Consider the following 20,395-nt stretch of genomic DNA (forward strand, 5'->3'; position numbering starts at 1 on the left):
CTGGTTCAGCAGTTGAATAACACTATTTCTACTCAGTTTTCCTACTCTACAAAAGTAAATTCATTGGTAATATCAAGTATATATTTAGGGATAGTCCTCCTGTCCTACCTATGATGAGGCCATGGCAAGCAGCTGACAATCAACTCTTAACACATAGATTTGCTTAACTGCACATTTTCCTGGCAGCTTCATCACAGCCTTTTCCTACACCATGTATGGGGTAGGAAACCAGATCCATTGGGTTATTTAACAAGTCCCATACCACAGTGATGGGTCATACCACCACCAGTTAAATGCATCAGGATCCTTCAGCCTGGAACAAAGACCACACAGCTCCACACTGCTCAGGATTTCATAGACACAGTGCACACAGCTGTTCAGGGCTCTTCACCACCTCCCCCAGCACAAGAACTGGACATAAAGTATAAAAATCCCATATACTGAAGGCCCTAACAAACTGATTCTCCACACAAGCAGCAATTAAGCTGCAAAACTCCTTTCTCCTGGTTGCTCTTGGTAAAACACACCTGAAGTCAATAAATAAAGACAATAACAATTCACAGAAACTGCAAGGAGCATTGCATGCAGACACCAACAAGCATTTCCCTGTGCTTACAAGTGCTCCTCCTTGGCACTCTTTACCATTCACAGGACATGCTGCTTCTTTGAGCTTAGAACAAGACATCCAGTTCATCACAGACTGCCACAACTTTTCCTTTATTCTTTTAAATTAATCAACAGTATACATATTTCCACAATAATTCTATGGCAAGTGACCAGGTGGAGGTTCAGGAGTCAGAAAGCAACAACACACAGACAGGACCACCTGAAGTTCTATGCTGTACAAACCAGAGAAGCACACAGAAGTTTTGCAAACTCACAGTACTCAGTCATACTAACCTCAGCAACAGAAAGACCACCACCCACAATATGCCTGTTTTGATGACAGGCACATTTGGGAAGCCAAAATGTTATAATGAATACTTTTATTATGAGCCAGACCTACCCACTTATTAATTCCTACACCCTGGCACCCTACTGAAAAAATTAGGTGTTTTACAGCACTGCATGCATGGCCAGGAGCTTGTCAGGAGCCATTGTATAAAACTCTGAGTCGTTCTATCATTAAGAGATTAGTTTGAGAAAATGCTCTGCAAGTCAGCCTAACAGTTTACTCAATCCTTAATCCTATTTTACAAGATCTAGACTTACCACTACTCAATATCAGAACCCGACAGGACACCTGGTAATGTTAAACCATATAGAACACAGTAACAGAAAAAAAAAAGTCAAAGACTCTTAAAAAAAAAAAATTCCTCTTACATCCCTCACACACACAGACTTTTCCAGACTTCTGGGACACAGGGCATTGGCCAGTACTACAACTATTTTGATTGCCAGAGGACCACTAGTGAAACACAACATATAAATGTGCAGCATAAAAGCTCCCAATGACTGTGCTCAGCCGGCGGGTGAGGTTTCAGCAGGTTTTCCAGGCCAGCAGCCTGGCTCTGCACGATGCAGGCCTCCTCTGCCCAAGCTGCTGCTAGCAGGCTCTCACCCAGGCCCTGGACAGAGGGTTGGTGTCACAGTTCCCAGTGAGAGGCACAAAAAAAGGGATGCTCAGACTGGCGACCCGGCACCAACCCAACACACACTTCATGCATTGCAGGTCTGCCGAACAGCTGAGCTGGCGGTTCAGGGATACCTCAAAACATGTGCCTGCAGGAAAATTCTCCAGAAAGACGAGATTCAGGAGCAGTTTATTAACAGATTATCGCAGCTAAACAGAAAAACACTTTTATTAGTGACAACCGCTCAATGCATCACCCTCATGTCCTGACTGCATCCATCTCTGGGATCCCCAACACAGGAAAGGCACTGAGCTGTTGGAACGAGTCCAGAGGAGGCCACCAAGCTGCTCAGAGGGATAGAGCACCTCTCCTGTGAGGAAAGGCTGAGAGAATTGGCATTGGGCAGCCTGTACAAGAAAAGGCTTAGGGGTGACCTAATGGCAGCCTTGCAGCACCTGAAGGGAACTTGCAGGGAAAAGATGGGGCTAGACTATTTAAATGTAGTGACAGGTCAAGGGGAAATAGGTTCATGCTAAGAGTAGGTTTAGATTAGATATTAGGAGAAGTTCTTTCACTGTAAGGGTGGTGAGGCACAAGAACAGGTTGCCCACTGAAGTTGTGGCTGCCCCATCCCTGTAAGTGTTCAAAGCCAGGCTGGATGCAGCTCTAAGCAACCCGAACAAGTGAAAGGTGTCCCCGCCCAGGGCAGGGAGGTTGAAACGAGATGATCTTTGAGGTCCCTTCCAACGCCAGCCCTTCTGTGACTCGCTGACTGCCGCAAGCTGTCCCCGGCTGCGCCCCAGGGGCCCGGCTGGCCCCGCCAGCCCCGCCGCTCTCGGGAAGGCCCGCGGGGCGCAGCGCTGGCGGCCGGAGCGCCGCAGAGCCCCGGGGAGTGCCGGCTCCGGGCGGGACGGCCCGGCCCCACCAGGCCGGCGAGAGGCCCGCGGGTCAGGCCTCCGTGCAGCGCCCCGGCCCGGGAGGCCTCGCCGAGCCCCGGCGGCTGCTCCGCCCGCGGCGGCGGCGCCTCTGCCGGAAGGGAAGCGGAGCCGCCCCGGCCGAGGGGAGGGGAGAGCGGCGCGGGGGAGGGGACACCGCCCGCCCCGGCGCCCCCAGAGGCGGCTCCGCGCTCCCCTCCGCGCGGCCGTACCTGCGCTGGAAGTCGCTCCGGAAGGGCGCCAGGTAAGGATCCCTCTCCAGCAGCTGCTGCAGCCTCGGCGGCTCCGGGGGCTCCGTGCTGGCGGCGGCCATGTCGCCGCCGCGGGCTCCGCGCGATCCGCGCCGCCGCTAAATACAGCCGGGGAGGGGGCCGGGCGGGCGGCCGGGCACCCCTGCCTCTCCCCGCCCACCGCCCGGGGCGCCGCCGGGGCCGCCTCCCCTCCCTTCCCCTCCCTTCCCCTCCCCTCCCTGCCCGCGGTGCGGCGGGGCCGGGACTCCGCGGCTGCGGGAGGGGCAGTCCGGCCAGCCCCGGCCAGCCCCGGCCTCCCCTGGGCGATGGGTTCGGCCCGGCAGCCCCGGCTAGCTGCCCGCAGGGCGGGAAGGGGCCGCGGGCGGCGTGCAAGGAGCACCGGGCTCCGAACGGCCTGGGGTGACAGCAGGGGAAATAAAAAAACTGCAAGCAAAAAAAAACTGTGCGGGAGTCGAGCCGCCTGGCAGGAGGGGGATGTCTGCCTGCCGTGGCTCGGCGGTCCCCCAGTTTGTTTTCTTAGTGGCTCTTTGATGTCTTTTCCAGCGTGTCAGCTGCCGGGTGAACTCTGCGTTCCCACACACATAAAACCCACCGCACAGCCCAGCCAACACCAACACTCCCCCAAGCACATTTGGCATCGTCATGAGCGCTGGAATACTTTTCTCGACTGTTTGATAGGGTGCTGGCGTGCTCAGAGACAGCTCAGCAAAACAAGACTCTGGGGACATCCATGAGTTCTCATAAGCACCGTGTCTGTACAGCAGAATGTCGCTTTGTCAGACACGTAAACAATTCCAAACGTGGTAAGATTAGTTCAACCGATCCTAGTCCAGCTCCGAATGCTGAATAGCACAGGTAGATGGCTGTGGAGGTTTTTCACCTGATATCAGCATGTCTCGTTTTTAGATAGGCCACCAAATATCCAAGGCAACTAATCACCAGCCTGACCATGCCTCTAGGCCAGCACTGAGCACTTTTATTTAAGGTCCAGCAATTTTGCTTTGTTTAGACATGTAGTGAGAAAGTTTATTTAGAGGCCTCTTTTGAACGCTTTTCAGAAACAGTTCATAAACTTTTCAGCTTCTAGATACCTTAACTTGTTCCCACAACCATCCCCAAAATTGTTGTCCTCTGTTTGAGACTCATATCCTCTGTCTTGGCTTCCTCTGAATTTAAGTGCTATTTCTCCTCTCTGTCTGCCAGATGACTAACAGCACAGTGTGTGATGAACACTAACAGTTTATTTATTACTTCACCCAAAACTGGCTACAATGAAAGTTTCTGTAATGATTTGTTTCATCAACAGTGCGTGTACACTTAACTACAGCGTATTTCCTTCTTTGCAGCAGTTTCTAACTACACAGACAAAAATCCAAGTACTTTTGTTCTTTTTGTCCTTATGGAGTGCAACAGTTATTCTGTCCTAAGACTCTGTAGGGCAATAGTCAAACTGTTTGCTAGAGCAGTTGCCCCAACAGGAGACCCAAGGAGTTTTGGTTTGGTTATTGAAAGAAGTGGCATCTGTGCTGTAGAGGAACTACCTATCATATCCAGCTCTGATAGATCAAGATTTCTTTTTTTCACATTAGCCACCATATCTTCAGTCACTGGAGACTGAAAACCTTGTTTTTAAAATTACCCAGGCTTCTCAAAACTTTCTGCGTGGCATTGATTTCAGTGCCTCCACTAAACCAACACTTAACAACTCTTACCATCTTCTTTTTGCTTCTTTCATCATATTATGTGCATCATGTTCTTTTGTGAATGGGTCACCCTCAATATCACAGTTAACGAGCTTGGCACACTAAAAGGAGAAGAAAAATTCCAGCTGATTCTCAAGAGCCAGGAAATTGGGTTTTTTACAATAGTTGCATGTCACCTGTGCTGTGCTGCTGCTCTGGGGCTTCCAAGTGTTTGGTACTGGAGAGGGCACCTGCTGTTGAAATGGAGGTGGGAGGGCAATTCCTGCAGCCTTTGAATGCACAAGCACTGGAAACAGCAGCTTCAGTCTTAGCACAATTTTTTTGTTTTATTCATTGTCAGGAAGCTCAAGCAAGTTCACAGCACTGTTGTTAGCTTTTCAGCAATAAACACAAGAGAGACATCTAGAAATGATCATTAGCAATTTGTGTAGGAATGTAGCTGTGACTTGCACCTTCCTGGGGACAAGGATCCCTTCCTGACCTTCATTTTTAGTAAAAATGACACAGCATCCAGCCTCATATCCAAGCAACCTTGAACTTCAGGGAGTTAAATTCTGCAGATAGCCCCTGTCCCTATAACAGAAAAAGCCCCAATGATATATTTAAAAACCTCTGAACCAGGAAATGGATAAGCATACCATTTGTATCTACTCGTTTCATTTTACAACTTGGGCATGATTTTATCTGCCTGCTTTGTCACAAATAACTCCAAGATACAAAGGCATATGTTATTTTGATCATTGATTCCACCATGATCCTGGTATTCCCACCACGAGCCGAGGTTGGCTCTCAGGACACTGCTATTTAGTCCCCTACCTGGAGGCAAAACCAGCAGTTCAGACAATGAACATTGTCCCAACAGCTGAATGTGTCTTTGTGCATTTGTCAGGGATGGATACAAAGCTGCCAGCTGCTGCTGCCAGTAGAAGCAGAAAGAGGAGGACTGTTGGGAATAACTGCTCTTTTATGGGGACAGCAGTGGATCATATGGGAGTGGTGTCTAAGGCGTGTGTCTGGCACCCAGTTACCAGTGAGGCTGGAGAATATCAATTACTCTGGAGTAGTCTTTCAAAGGATGTTCATGCTTAAGTTAGGCATACTTTAAAATTTTGCATAGTGATGCTGAGCAGTAACTGGATAATTAAAATTATAAAATCGATTTAGGTGGTTTTTTTTAATATGCAAAGTTCAAAGAGAAATCTAAGTTTTAAAGAGAAAAATGGCTACTCCTATAATGCAGCACCTCTAGTTAGATTCACTAATATTTTGCACTTATTTTGCAAAAGGTGACAGAGGTGATAAACCAAAGCAACAAAGTTAGGAAAAGAATCTTTTTTCATTAAGGATCCCCTATGCTTTATAGAGGTGTCAGACATTTGAGCATGTTATGGTACCCATTGCAGCTTCCCGCTTTTGGACTGAATTCTGCACATTCAGTTCCTAACACAAAATTTGAAAGAAAATTAGCCTATTTTGCCACATTGGCTAGCCATATTTCCCCATGTTATTTATTAAAGGACCCATAAGGAATTAACTGCACAGTGGTCATCCAGATCCAATGCAAATGCCCCCCTTAAAAAAATAATTATCCTTTATCTCGGTAGTCTTCCCAGAGAGGTCAAACATTGGGCATGGAGCTGTAGCTCGTTGCAGGGCAGTTGTAGTAGGTGACCATTAAAGGTCTCTTCTGATCCAGGCTATTCTATGATCCCATGACACTTATCCCTATCTTTGGATTCGCCAAGGTGAGACACATAGGAGAAAAGAAATGGTCAGAGTTGCACAGCTGCTGCCAAACATCATGTCACTGTTCCATAATTAAAACTACTACTAGCAAGGCTTCACCTGTTTGATTACATATGAAGGACAGAGCACATATCCTTGAAAATTGCAGCAAACATTCCAAGTGTCTGTGTGTATATCTAATAATAGTTTATAGGGTTGAGACTTTAGGGTTGGGGTTTATAAGAAATATAGGGTATTGATACTGTCTTTTAAGATAGTATTACCTTTGCCCTGTCAGAGTTTCAGGAGCTTTACATAACAACACATCTTCAAAGATCAGAACAAATATACAATCTGAAACACTAAAAAGCCAGTTTCTAGGTTGTAAAATTCCAGTAAGCACAGTTGATGGGAATGCCATTTTCACTTACCATTCAGAACAAAATAAAAACACATTCCAACAACTGAAAGTCCTAAATAAAGACTGCTTCTTGCTTTCACAATATTGCAGCATGATTATGATTTGGTGTCCTCATTTTCTATAACAGAATGTCAAAAAAAAAGTAAATATATTTCAAAGTTGTTTACACATTAATCAAGACACTTCAAAGTGTGACACCAATTTTAAAATATCAGCAGATGTAGAACAATATTTGTTGTGAAAATGTTTGTGAGTCTTACTAAAAAATCAAGTAGGACTGGGAAACAGTTAACAGATACAAAATACAAAAAAAAAATCCTCAGGGATGTCATGTTTTTGGATGTTGCAGCTACTCTTGATTGTATGCCTTCTATATGTATTTCTCAAAAGTAATTGCTGCCAATAGTAACAACTTTCTCCAGTTCCCAGTACTGGTATTTCCTGGTGTTTGCATGTGTGTTTATGTATTGGGGGAGGAACATAAAACATTCTGGACACCCTCTTTACTGCCATACCACAATACTTGCTAACTGTCACCTCTGTCTTACCAGTATGTGTTTATCTCTAACACTTAGAAAATAAGTAGCTTGAGCTCTCCGGGATAGTTGCCCCAGAGGAACATTCTTGCTATTATTGCATTGGCTTTTGGAGCAATATATTACTACTAAACAAGCAACTTACTAACACCAAATATTGTATGTTTTATATCCAATACTTAGAACTGGGAATGAAACACCCCAGCAGCAGCAATTTTGCTTTCTTGCTGTTCATTGTAAGGACTTTCCTAAAACCCCTGAGGAATGACCTTACCTTGGGCATTTCTTGGTTGCATGGTCCCACATTCCTCCCTGAAACACTACAGGCATTTAGGCTGCCCAGCCTTTTACTCAGAAACGAGAAGTTGCCAGATAATCGTTCAGAGGGTAATACAGCTAATCCATTGGGAGGTCAGGTGAGGTGAGGAGAAAGGAGGAGATGCATACTGCTGATGCTCTGACAGCTCTGTCAATATAAATTCATTGGTATGTATAGAACTATTTTAGTTCTCAAAAAGCAGAATAGTACCTAAATTGTATTCACGAATTCAAGTCTATCCCGAGTTCACCACAGGAAAAGCAGATGAATCTGGAGCAAATTGTGTGTGAAAAGGGAAACTTTTGGAAGTCCAGAATGCTTTCCACAAACAGCCTTTTAGATCTTGTCAGCATTAGTTCTTGCTTACTTTTTCATGGCAGGCAGAGGCATTTGACCCAGCTGATTCTCAGGTGTGACCACCAGTGTCTTGAACGAGCAGAAAGATGGGACAGGGACCAGATCCTTAGTGCTACACTCAAAATCTTGCTGTAGACAGAAGAAAACACCAAATATGGAACTAAACTTGCTGTAGTACAATGAATATTTAAACAGTATCATTGTCTAAAATATCAGATTAATATGAAAAAAACCCCAAAAAACAAAAAACCAAAATCCTTATTAATAACACATGTATAACATATATATACACTTAAGGGCTTGAGAATATAATTATGTATAACTACTATATATTTGTACAACTACTGAGCAACTAAAATTACAACTGTAAGTTGTAAAGCTAAGCTCAGGTTTCTGTAGATGTCAGAGACCATAGTCTCACTTTTAAAGTGATGGTGTAATTTGTATCTTTACATTTCATCTGCGCCTGTCAGTGTGCATGTTACACACTCTGAGCTGGTGCCCAGTGTTTCCTGAATGTATGTGAACATAACTGGATCTTACATAGATAATGGCACAATGACTAAAGCTATTTCATAATTGCATCCCGGTCAAATTCTGATCTAAGCATTTATCAAAACATGGAAAACTAATGTCCTTACATTTGTAGTACATGTCATGAGCTGTTGCTTTTCTGGAATCTGTGTAAAGAGACTGTGAAGAGCATCTATGGCGTTAAATTATCCATCTGCATAAATTCATATCTCTCATCTCAGAGCTGCTATACCTCTAGATCTCCAAAGGTACCTGAATTAATTGAATAATCACATAAGGTTATGTATTATAAGTCACATTTTGATACCCTATCAGTTTAGGGACCCATGGTTTCCACTATTTTCTGTCTTAAGATATCCCCAGTACAATAACTGAAGGTGGAGTCTTCACAATGCCAATGATACAGAGCTATACTTACAGGTGTGCAATCCGTTGCTATTGGTGATTGTATTAAATGCAATACAATTTTCTATAGGATATTTTTTATGCCTTGGTGATTCACCTTTTCTTCTTAGAGCACTCAACACTTGACATTTGTATAAATATAGAAATCTTCATACAAGACAAATGTATACACACAGACATTTTTGTTAGGAACATCAATATTCATGGATTAGGAAGAACTAATCTGTCTTCACACAGGTTTTTTTCTTGCTTAGAGATAAATCCTTTAGGCTGGATCCTTTTTCTCCTATTACCCAGGTTTATATCATGCTCTTGTTTTTAAAATCAGCCATGGCATTCGAGTTAAAAGAAAAGCGGTATGACATTCACTTTTCCTATATATGTGCAGCTTAATAAAATTATGCAGTAAAGAAAACTAAGTGATACAAATCTTACAGTGTGAGTACATTTGGAAGGGATTGCTGCTTATACTGTGGAAGTATATTGCTTATACTATTGCTAATACTATGTGTTATCTGTGGAAAATAGAAGGACCAAATGTTATTAATAGTTATCTTAGTTACCCAGGCACCCAGCACCTCCCTTAGTATGAGTTTCTGAGGATATCCAGGATTATTAGCTGCATTTCTGTTTGCTGAATACTTTATGTAGGAGTATGTACTAATGAAACAACTGCTTCATTACTACTTAGTAAGAAAATTTACTTCATATTATTACATAGATTTAGTAATACTCCACCTGGTTTTGTTTCACTTTGGTGATGGACTTTTTGTTTTTCTTGCTTGCTATTATTTAGTGTCACCTAGAATCACTTCTTCCCTCATATGGGTTGCTAGCTCTTTCTGTTCTGTTCCAGTGTCTACAGGCCCTAAAACTAAATGCATTTCTGTGTCGAGGACACTCACTACAGGTCTCAAAATGCACCCTGGTCATAATTCAAGGCTTGCCTGTCTCTACCACATAAACTTGGAACACAGACTGACAGCTTTTTCTGTTCCTAATACATCTCTGCTTTCTTTTGGCTTCTGATATATCCCCAGATGATACAATCTTTCAAATTCTGGGCCTCCTTTTCAAGCTCATGCAGTGTTACGCAGCCACTCACAGCAGGCAGTTGCTACTGCAGGAGCCAGCTGGTTTGCAAGAATCTGCATCTCAAAGACTTAGTCCCTGCTGAATGTGCCATTCCCTCAGCTCAGCCATTTCTTCTGAAAACACGAGGAGGGCAAATATTTCTAGGAGCAGAGTGGACATGTGTAGTAAGAGGTTGGAGTTGGTTTTCTCTTTCATTGATTTCCCTGTCAGTCTACCTGATTTTGTCCTTTACAGGTAAAGCCATCATAAAAACAGTCTGCGCTCAGCTGGGTCATGAGAACCCAGAGACAGAGATCTCTGATCACACAGGAATATGAGCAGAGGCTTTTAAAGCAAGTATCAGCTTCCATTCAGTGTCCACCCATCATCAGCTTGCTCTGACTGCCATCTATTTTCTCCTCTTTCTTCCAGATTTTCGGGAAAGTTTCCTTCACACACCATGCCACTTACCCAGGCAAGGTTTGGCTGGAGTGAGTCACAGCCAGATCATAAATTGATGTAACTACTGTTTCTCTGCTGTCCTTGGATCATTAGCGATCCTGAAGCATCTGGGTGGCCCAAAATTCTTTAATTTTACAGTAAATGAGATAATTGCCAGAACACAGGACTGAACACCTGCTGCATTCATTCCCAGTCTTCTATAATGACTGTAGGTTTCCTCTTACAAAAGTTTTTGCAGAGGCTTGGTTGTTCACCAGCCCACCTGTAAGGGTTCACAGGTGAGTTTGCCCATGTTTTCCACTGATTTGTTACACTGAAAATCTTCTGAACACAGCGCTAAGAATTTACTCTTACTCCAGTAAATATTCTAACAGTCTAAATTATCTGATTAATGCACAAAAACCTCACATTTCTGGTGTTCTGCTCTCCTTTCCAGTGTGCCTCTAGGTCCTGAGCTTGGCAGTCTTCATGATGCAGACAAGAGGCAGGACTTGCTTTACAAGTCATCAGCCCCTGAGGTCTTCACGAGAAGAACAATGATATTCATGTTGGGGGATTCTAATTCCTTGTCCTGGGGTACATTTACATTGATTTTTAAACCTTACAACATCTGCTTCCCTCTTACCTATTCCCAGCTAGTTTGAATATTGCACAATACCTTTACTCCAGGGCTCTCAGATGTCTACCATCCTCTGCATTTTTATTCCTCTATCACACAACCATTTACTTTATTAAAGTCAGTAGTTTCAGCAATATAAAACTATAATTCCTTTGTGGCAAATCCAGGAGACAGGTTAGAGACAGGTTGATTTTTCAAAATCACAGTAGTTTTGCTGAAATGCACAGTCAGCAGAGCTATATAAAACTGGAGATCATTGCATTGTTAAGTTCAAATTTGTCATTTAGCTTCTCCAGAAATGCATGTATAAATGGAAGACATTACAAATGTTTATAATGTTGCAGTACAAAGGGCTGGTTTACAGCCTGTCTGCAATTTAGTAGTTTGTCAATACAGAATATAAAAAACTTAAGCCCAGGATCTCTTCCAGTTTGTTCTGGTTTTGTAGACTTTGCCAAATTTATGTTGAAATCCTCACAGATGTTACAAAAAACCTTATATCCATGACTTTTAGTGCAATGAACAAATCAGGTGATCATGCACTAGTCTTACATTAACCAACTGTTGATAAATATGCTGCAGAAATACTTAAGTATTCAAAATGCTGTGTCCTGATAAAAAAATACAAATATTCTTATGTCTTCTTTTATTTCAAGGTTTTTTTCCCAAAGAATTTGAAATATCAATAATTGTGATGGGATAAATGAGAACACATGGACCTGTAGGTATTCTGAGTCTCTGGAACCCATGTGCCATTTACTTTGTGCCATCACAGGCTCTCATAACACAGTGCTCCAGGCAAAATTATCATTACAGATTTATATTGTTATAGGTTGCTATAGATCTTATTATAAATATATAATAATATATTATTTTATATTATATACAATATAATATGATTGTTATATACTTTGTTATATTTATATATTGTTATAGATACATATTTTTTCCATAATACCAACCTTCTGTAAATGTAACAGTTTTTTAATCAGTGGTATAGTTCACTGTCTGGTCAGTCAAGTAGTCAAATATAAGCCATAATTGTACTCTCTGGTAGGAATAGTACACTATAAAGTAGGAATAAATTCAAAAGTCTTTCAATTTTTTTGCCCTCATTAAAACTTAGTCTCATAAACCACACTAAGTCCTCTCCTGACATTTTTCTGGTTGTCATTATCTGGTTCTTTTACTGTTTATGGTTAAAGAATTAATTTATGCACATAAAGAAATTCCTTCATTCACGAGATAATTGTCCTCACTGTTAGAATTATTTGCTCTCTTTCCTCCTTCTGCTGTTTCAGCTGCACACAGTTGAAATACTGAATTACTCTTAAAATTCATGAATTAGCTGTTGCTTCTTGACCTAAGCACTCCTTCAGCTGTCTCCTCAGTAACTCCTGTGTTGTCATCTGATTGAACACATGCACAAAGGGAGCTGAGTCATTCTCTAAATCTGGACCATCGTCCTCTGAACACAAAAACTTCCTCTGCAGGACTTGAGGGCAAGTATTAACTGTGTCATTTTGCATAGCATGTTTTACCTTCCCTTACTTTAAATTACTTATATGTCTAACTGAAAAGCACATAATTTACCTGTATCCACCAAAATGTTCTTTGTGTCATTTGTGTTACATAGTGCCAAGTACTTATTTATCATCTTACTTCTGTGTTCTATTTCTTTTTCTTTTAATGAATTGTCATTTCAGAATAGACTCACATCTTCACTGGATTGTTTTTTGTACATACATGCAATTTCTGTGAACTATGACTACTTTGCAAAGTAGTGACTACTTCCCAAAGCAATACTTTTTTTTTTAAGGTTTATTTTCTTGATTTATGTACTTGCATGTTTATCTTCTCCCTATCTCGTCTAGTTCTTTTTTGATTTAACATTGAGTTTTTTCCCTTTGTTTTACAGTAAGTCATGTGGCATTGATATCCCTAAGGAATTTAAAGTTACATGGAAGAAAATTGAGCAGCATATCGATGGATAAGCATGATGGTTTCTCCACCATGTCATTCCACGTTGCTGAAGGGACAGGACTGTGAAATATGAGATGCAAGTGTCATCAAAATATTACCCTGGTGTTGCAAGAAGTTGCATAAGGAGCCATTCCTTTTCTGCAAAGGAAAACTTCAGTATTCATAACTGTATAAACAAATACCAACACTGCCAGCAACAGAAGAATAACTGCCATATGTTTCTTGTTTTTCTATTCTAATTTCCTTTCTATGCCATGAAGTATAGATATTCTTATTAATGAAAAAAAAGGCAAACTATCACCTCGTCTCTGTTTTTCTTAAATCTAGAAATGTTTTGCACATTTAACTTAAAACAGTCCAATGTCTTTTTTCATTTTTAGAATAAACTGAAGTATTTCAGCTTTCAGTGTCTGTCCTGCTGGTTCGCTTGATTTCTTTTTCATGTCATGGTCCAATTTTTCATAAACATCAATACCTTTTTCAGTACTGAGGACCTGAGGTTCTGTTGTATTTCTGTACAAATTAAATTAATTTTATATCCTATTCAATACTCAGAAACATGAAAACAAGTCTTTTTCTGAGTTTAAATCAGGTACATTATGCCTTAAGGTTAATATAATTTACATAGTGCTTTGAGTGCAAGTTTGCATATTAACTGAAAGAGGTTTGATTAGTTTTATTCTTTTCATTCTTTTCAAAAAACTCTTTTGCCTTGTGTATTATCTCTATTAGTGAAAAGTATAAAATCTCTGATAACTTCCCATTATGTTAGAGAAGATTCAACAAAGCCTTTAATTTCTTTTGTCTTACATTATAAACCAGGATAGTTACAGGGAAAAAATCTTTCGAGAATGTGGTTATCTCCTTGTAAATATAATACTGTCATTCATTGTTAGAGATAACACACAGGGGTTAGAGCTCTGTGAGCTATTTAAAAATCAAAAGCAGCACACTCAGAGCGTGGCCATGTTTGGAGGAGCAGTATATAAAAGTTATCTCTCAAGATCATATCATTCTGAAGGGTAACCAAATATAATTATTTCATGTGATGCCGCATAATTGAGATGACTTGGAATTCCCCCTCTTGCAGCACTTTTGAGCTGTCTCTTAAGTTTGACAGGGTAAGGTTAAATCTCCTTCTCCTGTCACGGGTTGGGAAATACTTCTGGTGCTAAGAATAGCTCATTAAAGATGGATGGAAATTCCCCTTTTCTAATGTACATATTAATTACCACAATACTCAGTGACTGTGTCTTTGCTGGCAGAATGACATACCTTGCTGCTGTATCAATGAAAACTGAGTTTCTTGTTGGTTAAAACTGTCACTTGCCTGGAATAACTAGGTCCAGTGAAGTAAAACCATGGGAAGTGGTGCAAAATTTTTTTTTTAATATATATATTTCTGTTCTAAACAAGTCAGCATCTATTTCTTTTTAGAGGGAATTTGAATTGAACACAGGACTTGTGAGTCAGTAAGCTCAAATGAGACAATCCACTGTTCTGGGCCTCATGTTCCCTCTGTTGAATTCCTGACTTTACAACAATGCCATGGCAGAAAATACTTGTAGGAAAACTTACCAATGTGCTTGAACTTTAGGACTTTACATGAGCAATGCCTGGGACATCTGTGGCCTGGAGGCAGGGGCAAAACACTCCTTTGCTCCTACAATATACACAGAATGGGTCAGGTTTGGAAGGGACTGCAGTGGGCCATCTGGTCCACCTTCCCTGCTCAAGCAGGGCCATCCCCAGAGTACTTGGAATAGGATTGCATCCAGATTGTTCTGGGATATCCCTAGTGAGGGAGACTCTATAACCCCTCTGGACAGCCTGTTCCAGTGCTTGGTCACTGCACAGTATTCAGGTGGAACTTCCTTGTGCCCCAGTTTCTGCCCTTTGCCTCTTGTCCTATTGCTTCATACCACTGAGAAGAGCCTGGAAACATCCTCTTGGCACCTCCAAATATATCCTAAAAAACTAGTAGCGTATGCAGCCTTGTGTGACTCTCCTTTCAGCTGTTGAAATAAGATCCCGATTTTCTCCGTGTGTATGTAGATGGATGTCTAGAGTTGGTGAACTGCCAAATGTGTCACTTGTGGGATAAGGGTCAGAGAGGCAAGGTAAACAAGGAGCTGCTGAGCACTGGATAGTGACAGTGCTTGCCTAAAATCCAGGTAAGGACACAGTGTTCCTAGTAAGAAAGGCAATTCATGTGTGGAATTTTTTCCCATAGAACAGGCATCTCCATCGCAACCGTCATCATCACAAAGCAACAAAGTATAGAGTAAATACTTCAGTACACCTTCAAAGGACATGGGGGAACTAGAGGAACACTTACAAAATAGAATTTGCTATATCTTATTGGAGCTTGACCAACTTTCAGCATAAAACTAAACAGAAATATTACATAATTATTTAAGTACTTAACTGGCATTGAAGGAAAATGCAGAGCATTAATTCTTTAAGAAACTTTTCCCCAGTTGTTAAAAATCTTTTCTGTGAATTTGAAATCTTGTCTGTGCATTATTTTTGGTCTGTAGGTAATCCACAGATAATCACAGAATAATAGAATGGCCTGGGTTGGAAGGCATCATGATAATCTGGGATTTATATCCGGGAAATCATGTATCTGGAAAATTGAGTGCCTTTGTCTTGTTTCAACTGAACTTGCATGATATTCCTGTTACCTGTGGATACTTAGCACACTGCCACTGCTAGACATTTTGGCATAGCTATTCAAATGCCATTTTGAGTGATTTTTTCTGTCAGGCTATGATTATCAAAACCCAAAAGGAACATTAAATTACTGAGCATGTCCTTTACCAATTTGACAAAATATTCCCAGAAATGTTCTTAAGCATTCACTGACTGGCAGACAGCAGTGCCTTTATATCAAGTAGCACTGTCTCCCATGGGACCAGAACAGTTGCTGGACCTTAGCTGTGCCTAATCTCTTCAGTGCAGTGTTTCTGAGTGACAGGGCTCTGCCCATGTATTACTGCAGCAGAGCTCCCCCGAGAAGCTCTCCTTTGAACCTGATGAGCCTACGGCAGCCCACATTCTTTATTTCTGAATATAAATCTCCTCATAAGTGCATCCCTTTAATGTCTGCCTTTCAGAACATCTGATTCTTCCTACTTTGAGTGTCCTGCAGCTAGCAGGTTTTGATGAGCCCCAAAGAGGCACCTCTCTCTTTCTAACCTTATGAACACAGGATGACTTGGCTCTGTGTGACAATCCCCTCTGGGCACCACACCACTGTGCAGTCACTTGCAGTCCCTCCAGGAACTGTTTTACAGAAGAAAGAAAATGTTTCTCCTTCTGTATCTTGGTGGAAGGTTTATCCACTCCAACACATGCAGCAAGCCATCCTGCCAACTGTATGCCAAGCAGGATTGCCAAGAGCCACAGGCACCCTGCTCAGCAACCACTGTGTTTTTCACTGCTGCTCTGGAGATGCAGCCACCTGGCTGGGTTTGCCCCAAGTTTAGATTGTAACACTTAAATTTGGAAAGCAAGGCTGTAAGCTGGAAAAAGGCAAAACAAGTCATTCCTCAGTTAACAGAGTGGTGATTCCACCACTTCTCTTGATGTATTCTTGGAAATATTGCCAGTCACAGTCTGATTCCCTGCTTCCTTGAAAAATTTCAAGCAAATTCACCGTGAAAATATTAAGTAGATGAAGTGAGATATGTGTAATATTCCTGAAGCAGTTATTCCCCCAAGTTCCAGTCAAGTCAGAGGCACTTACCCTTCTGGTTAGCTTTCATTCAACATAAGGAAGGATCAAATTATGACTCCTTGTTTGAGAGACCTAAGCGCAAGTTTATTTTAACTACTGCATCAGCTAAATGTGATTGTTTGTAATGGGATGATTCTCAGTAACATTACAGATGGCAAAAAAAAATTTTTTTTGAGGACCTGGTCCTTTAGCCACTCCAGACACCCATCTTATGTTATTCCCTTCTCAAGGAAACGTCTGTGGAAGAAGGAGGGGCAGTCTGAGGCCTCAGAAGAGTTCTCAAAGCACAGATCACAGATAAGCCAGTTTACTGTAGCTGATTTCCTAATCTACTTCATGCTGCTCTACACATTATTCATTCTTCTCACCCTTAGGACTTCTTTTTATTTTTCAGCCTGACACACCAAAAGGCAAGTTACAGACCTTATTTAATCCTGAAGAGCGGGGATGTTAATTGGGTTGAAAATGGTAATGATGCATCTAATTCTGTCTTATCTGCGCTGCTCATCCTGCTCTCAGGACACCTGAGTGCACCTGCATTCCAGAACAGAGGCTTGGACTCATATTCTTCTGTGTTATACCCAGCTCCTCCCTTGACCCACTATCAGTGCCACATTACTTGGTGACTTGAATATGAATCCCACAATATTTCCTCTCATGCTGTTTCCGAGTAAGGGCAGGTCCCTGCTGGAGACATTTTTGATGTATATTGCCTCAGTCAAAGTGTAATTAGTTCCATGTAAAGGAAGGGGCTTAACCAGCTCCACCTTAGCTGAAACCTCTGTCACCTTTACATTTCAGACTTTTATTTGGTTCTTCAGCTATTTCAATTACCAGTCAAGGAGGGGTTTAAATCCGCAGCACAGTAATACTTGCAGTTACGAGTAAATAGCATTTCACAGCATTAACCAGTCTGTCCTTACTACATCCATTTCAGGCAGGCAAATAAATGCTATTATCCTCATTTTACAAACACATTGATTAAGTGACTTACCTAAAGGCCACACATCAATTTCAATGTCAGTGCCAAGATTAGCACAGAGAAACTTCTGCATTGCAGACACAGAAAAAAAATGATTGGTATTATCAAGCCCACTCCCCTTCAGAAACAAACAATCATTTCTCAGCTGTGTAGTCAAACAGCATTTACCCTCCTCACATCCCCCATATACTCCCTCCACCTCAAGCTGCTCCTTGATGATGGCTCAAAATGGTTCCCAAGTACGTCTCTAACGTGGAAAAACTTTTCTCTCTGTCTCCTGCTTTTAACCCAGGGGTTGGAAAGCACTGCCTGGAGAACCTGTGAAACTCCCACAGTGGTAGCTAAGCCTGTGGAGGCAGAAGGTAAGGGCAGGGAGAGGGGCAAGGGGCTCATGGTGCTCTCCAAAAGGCAATGTGAAAATGAGTTGTGATAAGAAGAAGCAGCAGGGGCAGGATTAGGTAAAAATTAGGATGATCTTTCACAATCTCATTTTAAGAGATTTCTTGCCTCTCCAACAAAGCAAACTTTCAAATTTATGGTTGTGTACAAGAAGTGCAATTCTCTTTTCCATTGCTGCTGTAGCTACTGTTTGGAAATTGTGGTAATTACATTGGTAATACTGGAAGCTGAGTCTTCAGCTCTAAAATGCAGTAGCATCTCTTGTCCTCTGTCTGCTGAGCTATTGGGTAAATTGCCCTATTTTAAAGCTCCTGCTTTTAAATTTGGAAGGAGTTTTGGATTTGATCCCTGTTGTCTGGTTTAGATAGACAGTCTGTGTCTGTTCAACACCTAACCGATGAGTACAGACCTTTACACCATTGTAACATCACAATGTGCAAAAGTCTGTTAAACAGCATTTAATATATGATGGTAAAGATGTGCTATGCTTGCAGGCAGTTAGTTCTAAGGAAAAATATATGGTGACTGTATTTACTTCCCCTCCAGAACGAGGCTCCCTACCTGGAAAAACAAACAAAGCAGAGCAACTAAGGACAGCACTTTCAACAGCCACTTAAGGCCATCTATTTGTAAGTCTGGGAACCTTTTGTTCTGATTTAGGTACAGGTCCCAAGATCTTCTTGACTCAACATCCAAATGTGACAGAAAATCAAAATAATGAAAAATCTTTTGAACCACAGTAGTTTAATTCCTCAGCAGATTCACAAAGCTGCCATTAGAGCCCGCAGTGTCATCTGCCAGCACCTGAATTTGACCTAGTCATTGAAGCTGATCCTGTGCCAATGTCTGAAAGCAGATACATTGAAAAACTGTTGAGCATTTATGATAGATATTGGTATTTCACAGCAGACTCCCAGGCAATGAATTATATTCTTAATAAACAGACATGACAAAGTCAAATTTAGAAGCAGAATTTGAGCTAGTTGCCAAGTTTTCAACTGAAGGTCATTTATTCCCTTTATTTATTTTTTTTTAACTGCATGCATGTAGACACAAGAAATGTGTGAACTTACCTTCAAAATACCTCAAATATTAACCATATGAATTATACATTTGCCTTTTTATGACTTTAAAAGATTATTTCTTGCATAAAACTAACATCATTCAATTTACTGCTTGTGAGTCACCTGTAGATTGCAGTATCAGAATTATTCAATAGGTTTATGCCTGTCAGAATTTTATATTAGCTCCATTATTCACTAACAGTATAAAAAAAAAAAAAAAAAGCATGTTTTTAAATGAATGTTTAAGCATGGGTGTTTTCTTGTCACTTCGTTGGCTTGTCTTCTGTGCAATTCTAGTCCTTACTCTTCCACCTCAGAATTATTAACGTGTCATATACAGAACTGATAAGTTTAGCTGCATCAAACTGCGATAGAGGGTTAATCTAGGGAAAAAGCAAAACATGGCTGGATGGCCAAAGATGTGATTATGAGTTCTGAAGCCTGATAAATATTGTATCATGCCACAATTTAAGATGCTCAAGGGCTTCACAACCTTAATTGCATTTTAATCATGGCAACTCTGTTCAATTATGTTCTTTGGCTTCTTCAAAAATAAAGCACTTCAGCCTTTGAAAATATATTATGGTACACCTCACCTGCAGGGCTGCTGCCCTATTTTCTTCAGGCATGGTTCTGGATGCTGAGAAATGCAAACCAAAGGCTTCTGCATTGGGAGAAAAACAAGGTAACTGAAAAGAGAATCAAGAGTAAAAGAAGAGGAAGTGGTATGGTGGACAAAATAATGGAAGTGTTTTCTTGAAAATGAGGCATTCTCTTTAGCTTGAACGTTCTGCAGAGCCAGTAGCACCTAGTGCTTCCTGAAGTGCATTACACTGCACAGTGGGAACCTCATTTGAGATTGATACTTACCAAATATCATGAACATCACTTTGGAAAAGAAGCTTTTCTTATAGCTCTTTCTGTTTTGAAATTTATTTTACTGAGCGTCTCATAAACTCTGTTCTACCTCCTTGCTAAAAGGAATTAATGATTTTGACTAGGCACTGCCATTTCAATCTACTAAAGCACTTAGGAGTCACACCCGTGTCGTCTGAAACTTTTAACATTCTCTTTGCCTTTGGTGAAACTTCTCACATTATTTAGAGTCATAAGCATGCTTTACTGTTTCACTGGATTATTACTTTAGCCATTTTTCTTTTCTTTGCATTTATTTCTGTGACGTGTGTTTTTTAAATCTGGTGGGTTAATTACACTTCAGCATTTTATCATGTTTTTTGGCTCAGTTTTCTTACTCAAATGTTCACAGAAAACTTCTGTTTTTCATTCACTTCCAGTAATCCACTCATGAT

At 41.2% G+C, this 20,395-nt stretch overlaps 1 protein-coding gene and 2 long non-coding RNA genes across 8 annotated transcripts in view; 1 reads left to right on the forward strand and 2 right to left on the reverse strand.

Moving 5' to 3' along the window:
* The window catches only part of GBE1 (1,4-alpha-glucan branching enzyme 1), a 132,674-nt gene extending 129,763 nt beyond the window's left edge, over window positions 1-2,911 (reverse strand). The window contains exon 1 of one of the 2 annotated variants that reach the window (XM_085075148.1): window positions 2,722-2,911. In XM_085075148.1, coding sequence (XP_084931274.1) covers window positions 2,722-2,822 — 101 coding nt within the window. In that variant the 5' untranslated portion in view covers window positions 2,823-2,911. The remainder of the gene's footprint in view (window positions 1-2,721) is intronic. The other variant, XM_085075156.1, reaches the window with a different exon arrangement.
* LOC146445504 (uncharacterized) lies at window positions 2,237-13,297 on the forward strand. Of its 4 annotated transcripts, XR_014855208.1 has the most exons (5): window positions 2,237-2,753; window positions 3,304-3,615; window positions 10,733-10,872; window positions 12,217-12,421; window positions 12,838-13,297. It is a non-coding gene; the product is annotated as an uncharacterized LOC146445504 (long non-coding RNA). The 4 variants fall into 4 exon arrangements; XR_014855209.1 differs by lacking the exon at window positions 10,733-10,872; XR_014855207.1 differs by lacking the exon at window positions 3,304-3,615 and having other exon boundaries at window positions 2,507-2,753.
* On the reverse strand, window positions 4,011-19,998 carry LOC146445505 (uncharacterized). 2 transcript variants are annotated; one of them, XR_014855215.1, is made up of 5 exons: window positions 19,682-19,998; window positions 17,635-17,689; window positions 14,477-14,561; window positions 7,420-7,950; window positions 4,011-6,727 (listed from the first exon to the last, which is right to left on the reverse strand). It is a non-coding gene; the product is annotated as an uncharacterized LOC146445505 (long non-coding RNA). The 2 variants fall into 2 exon arrangements; XR_014855214.1 differs by having other exon boundaries at window positions 4,011-7,950.
* Window positions 19,999-20,395: the final 397 nt, after the last annotated feature.

The sequence above is a fragment of the Lichenostomus cassidix genome, chromosome 1 (genome assembly GCF_008360975.1).
Source record: "Lichenostomus cassidix isolate B80296 chromosome 1, HeHo_3.0, whole genome shotgun sequence".
In the NCBI taxonomy this organism is placed as follows: Eukaryota; Metazoa; Chordata; class Aves; order Passeriformes; family Meliphagidae; genus Lichenostomus; species Lichenostomus cassidix.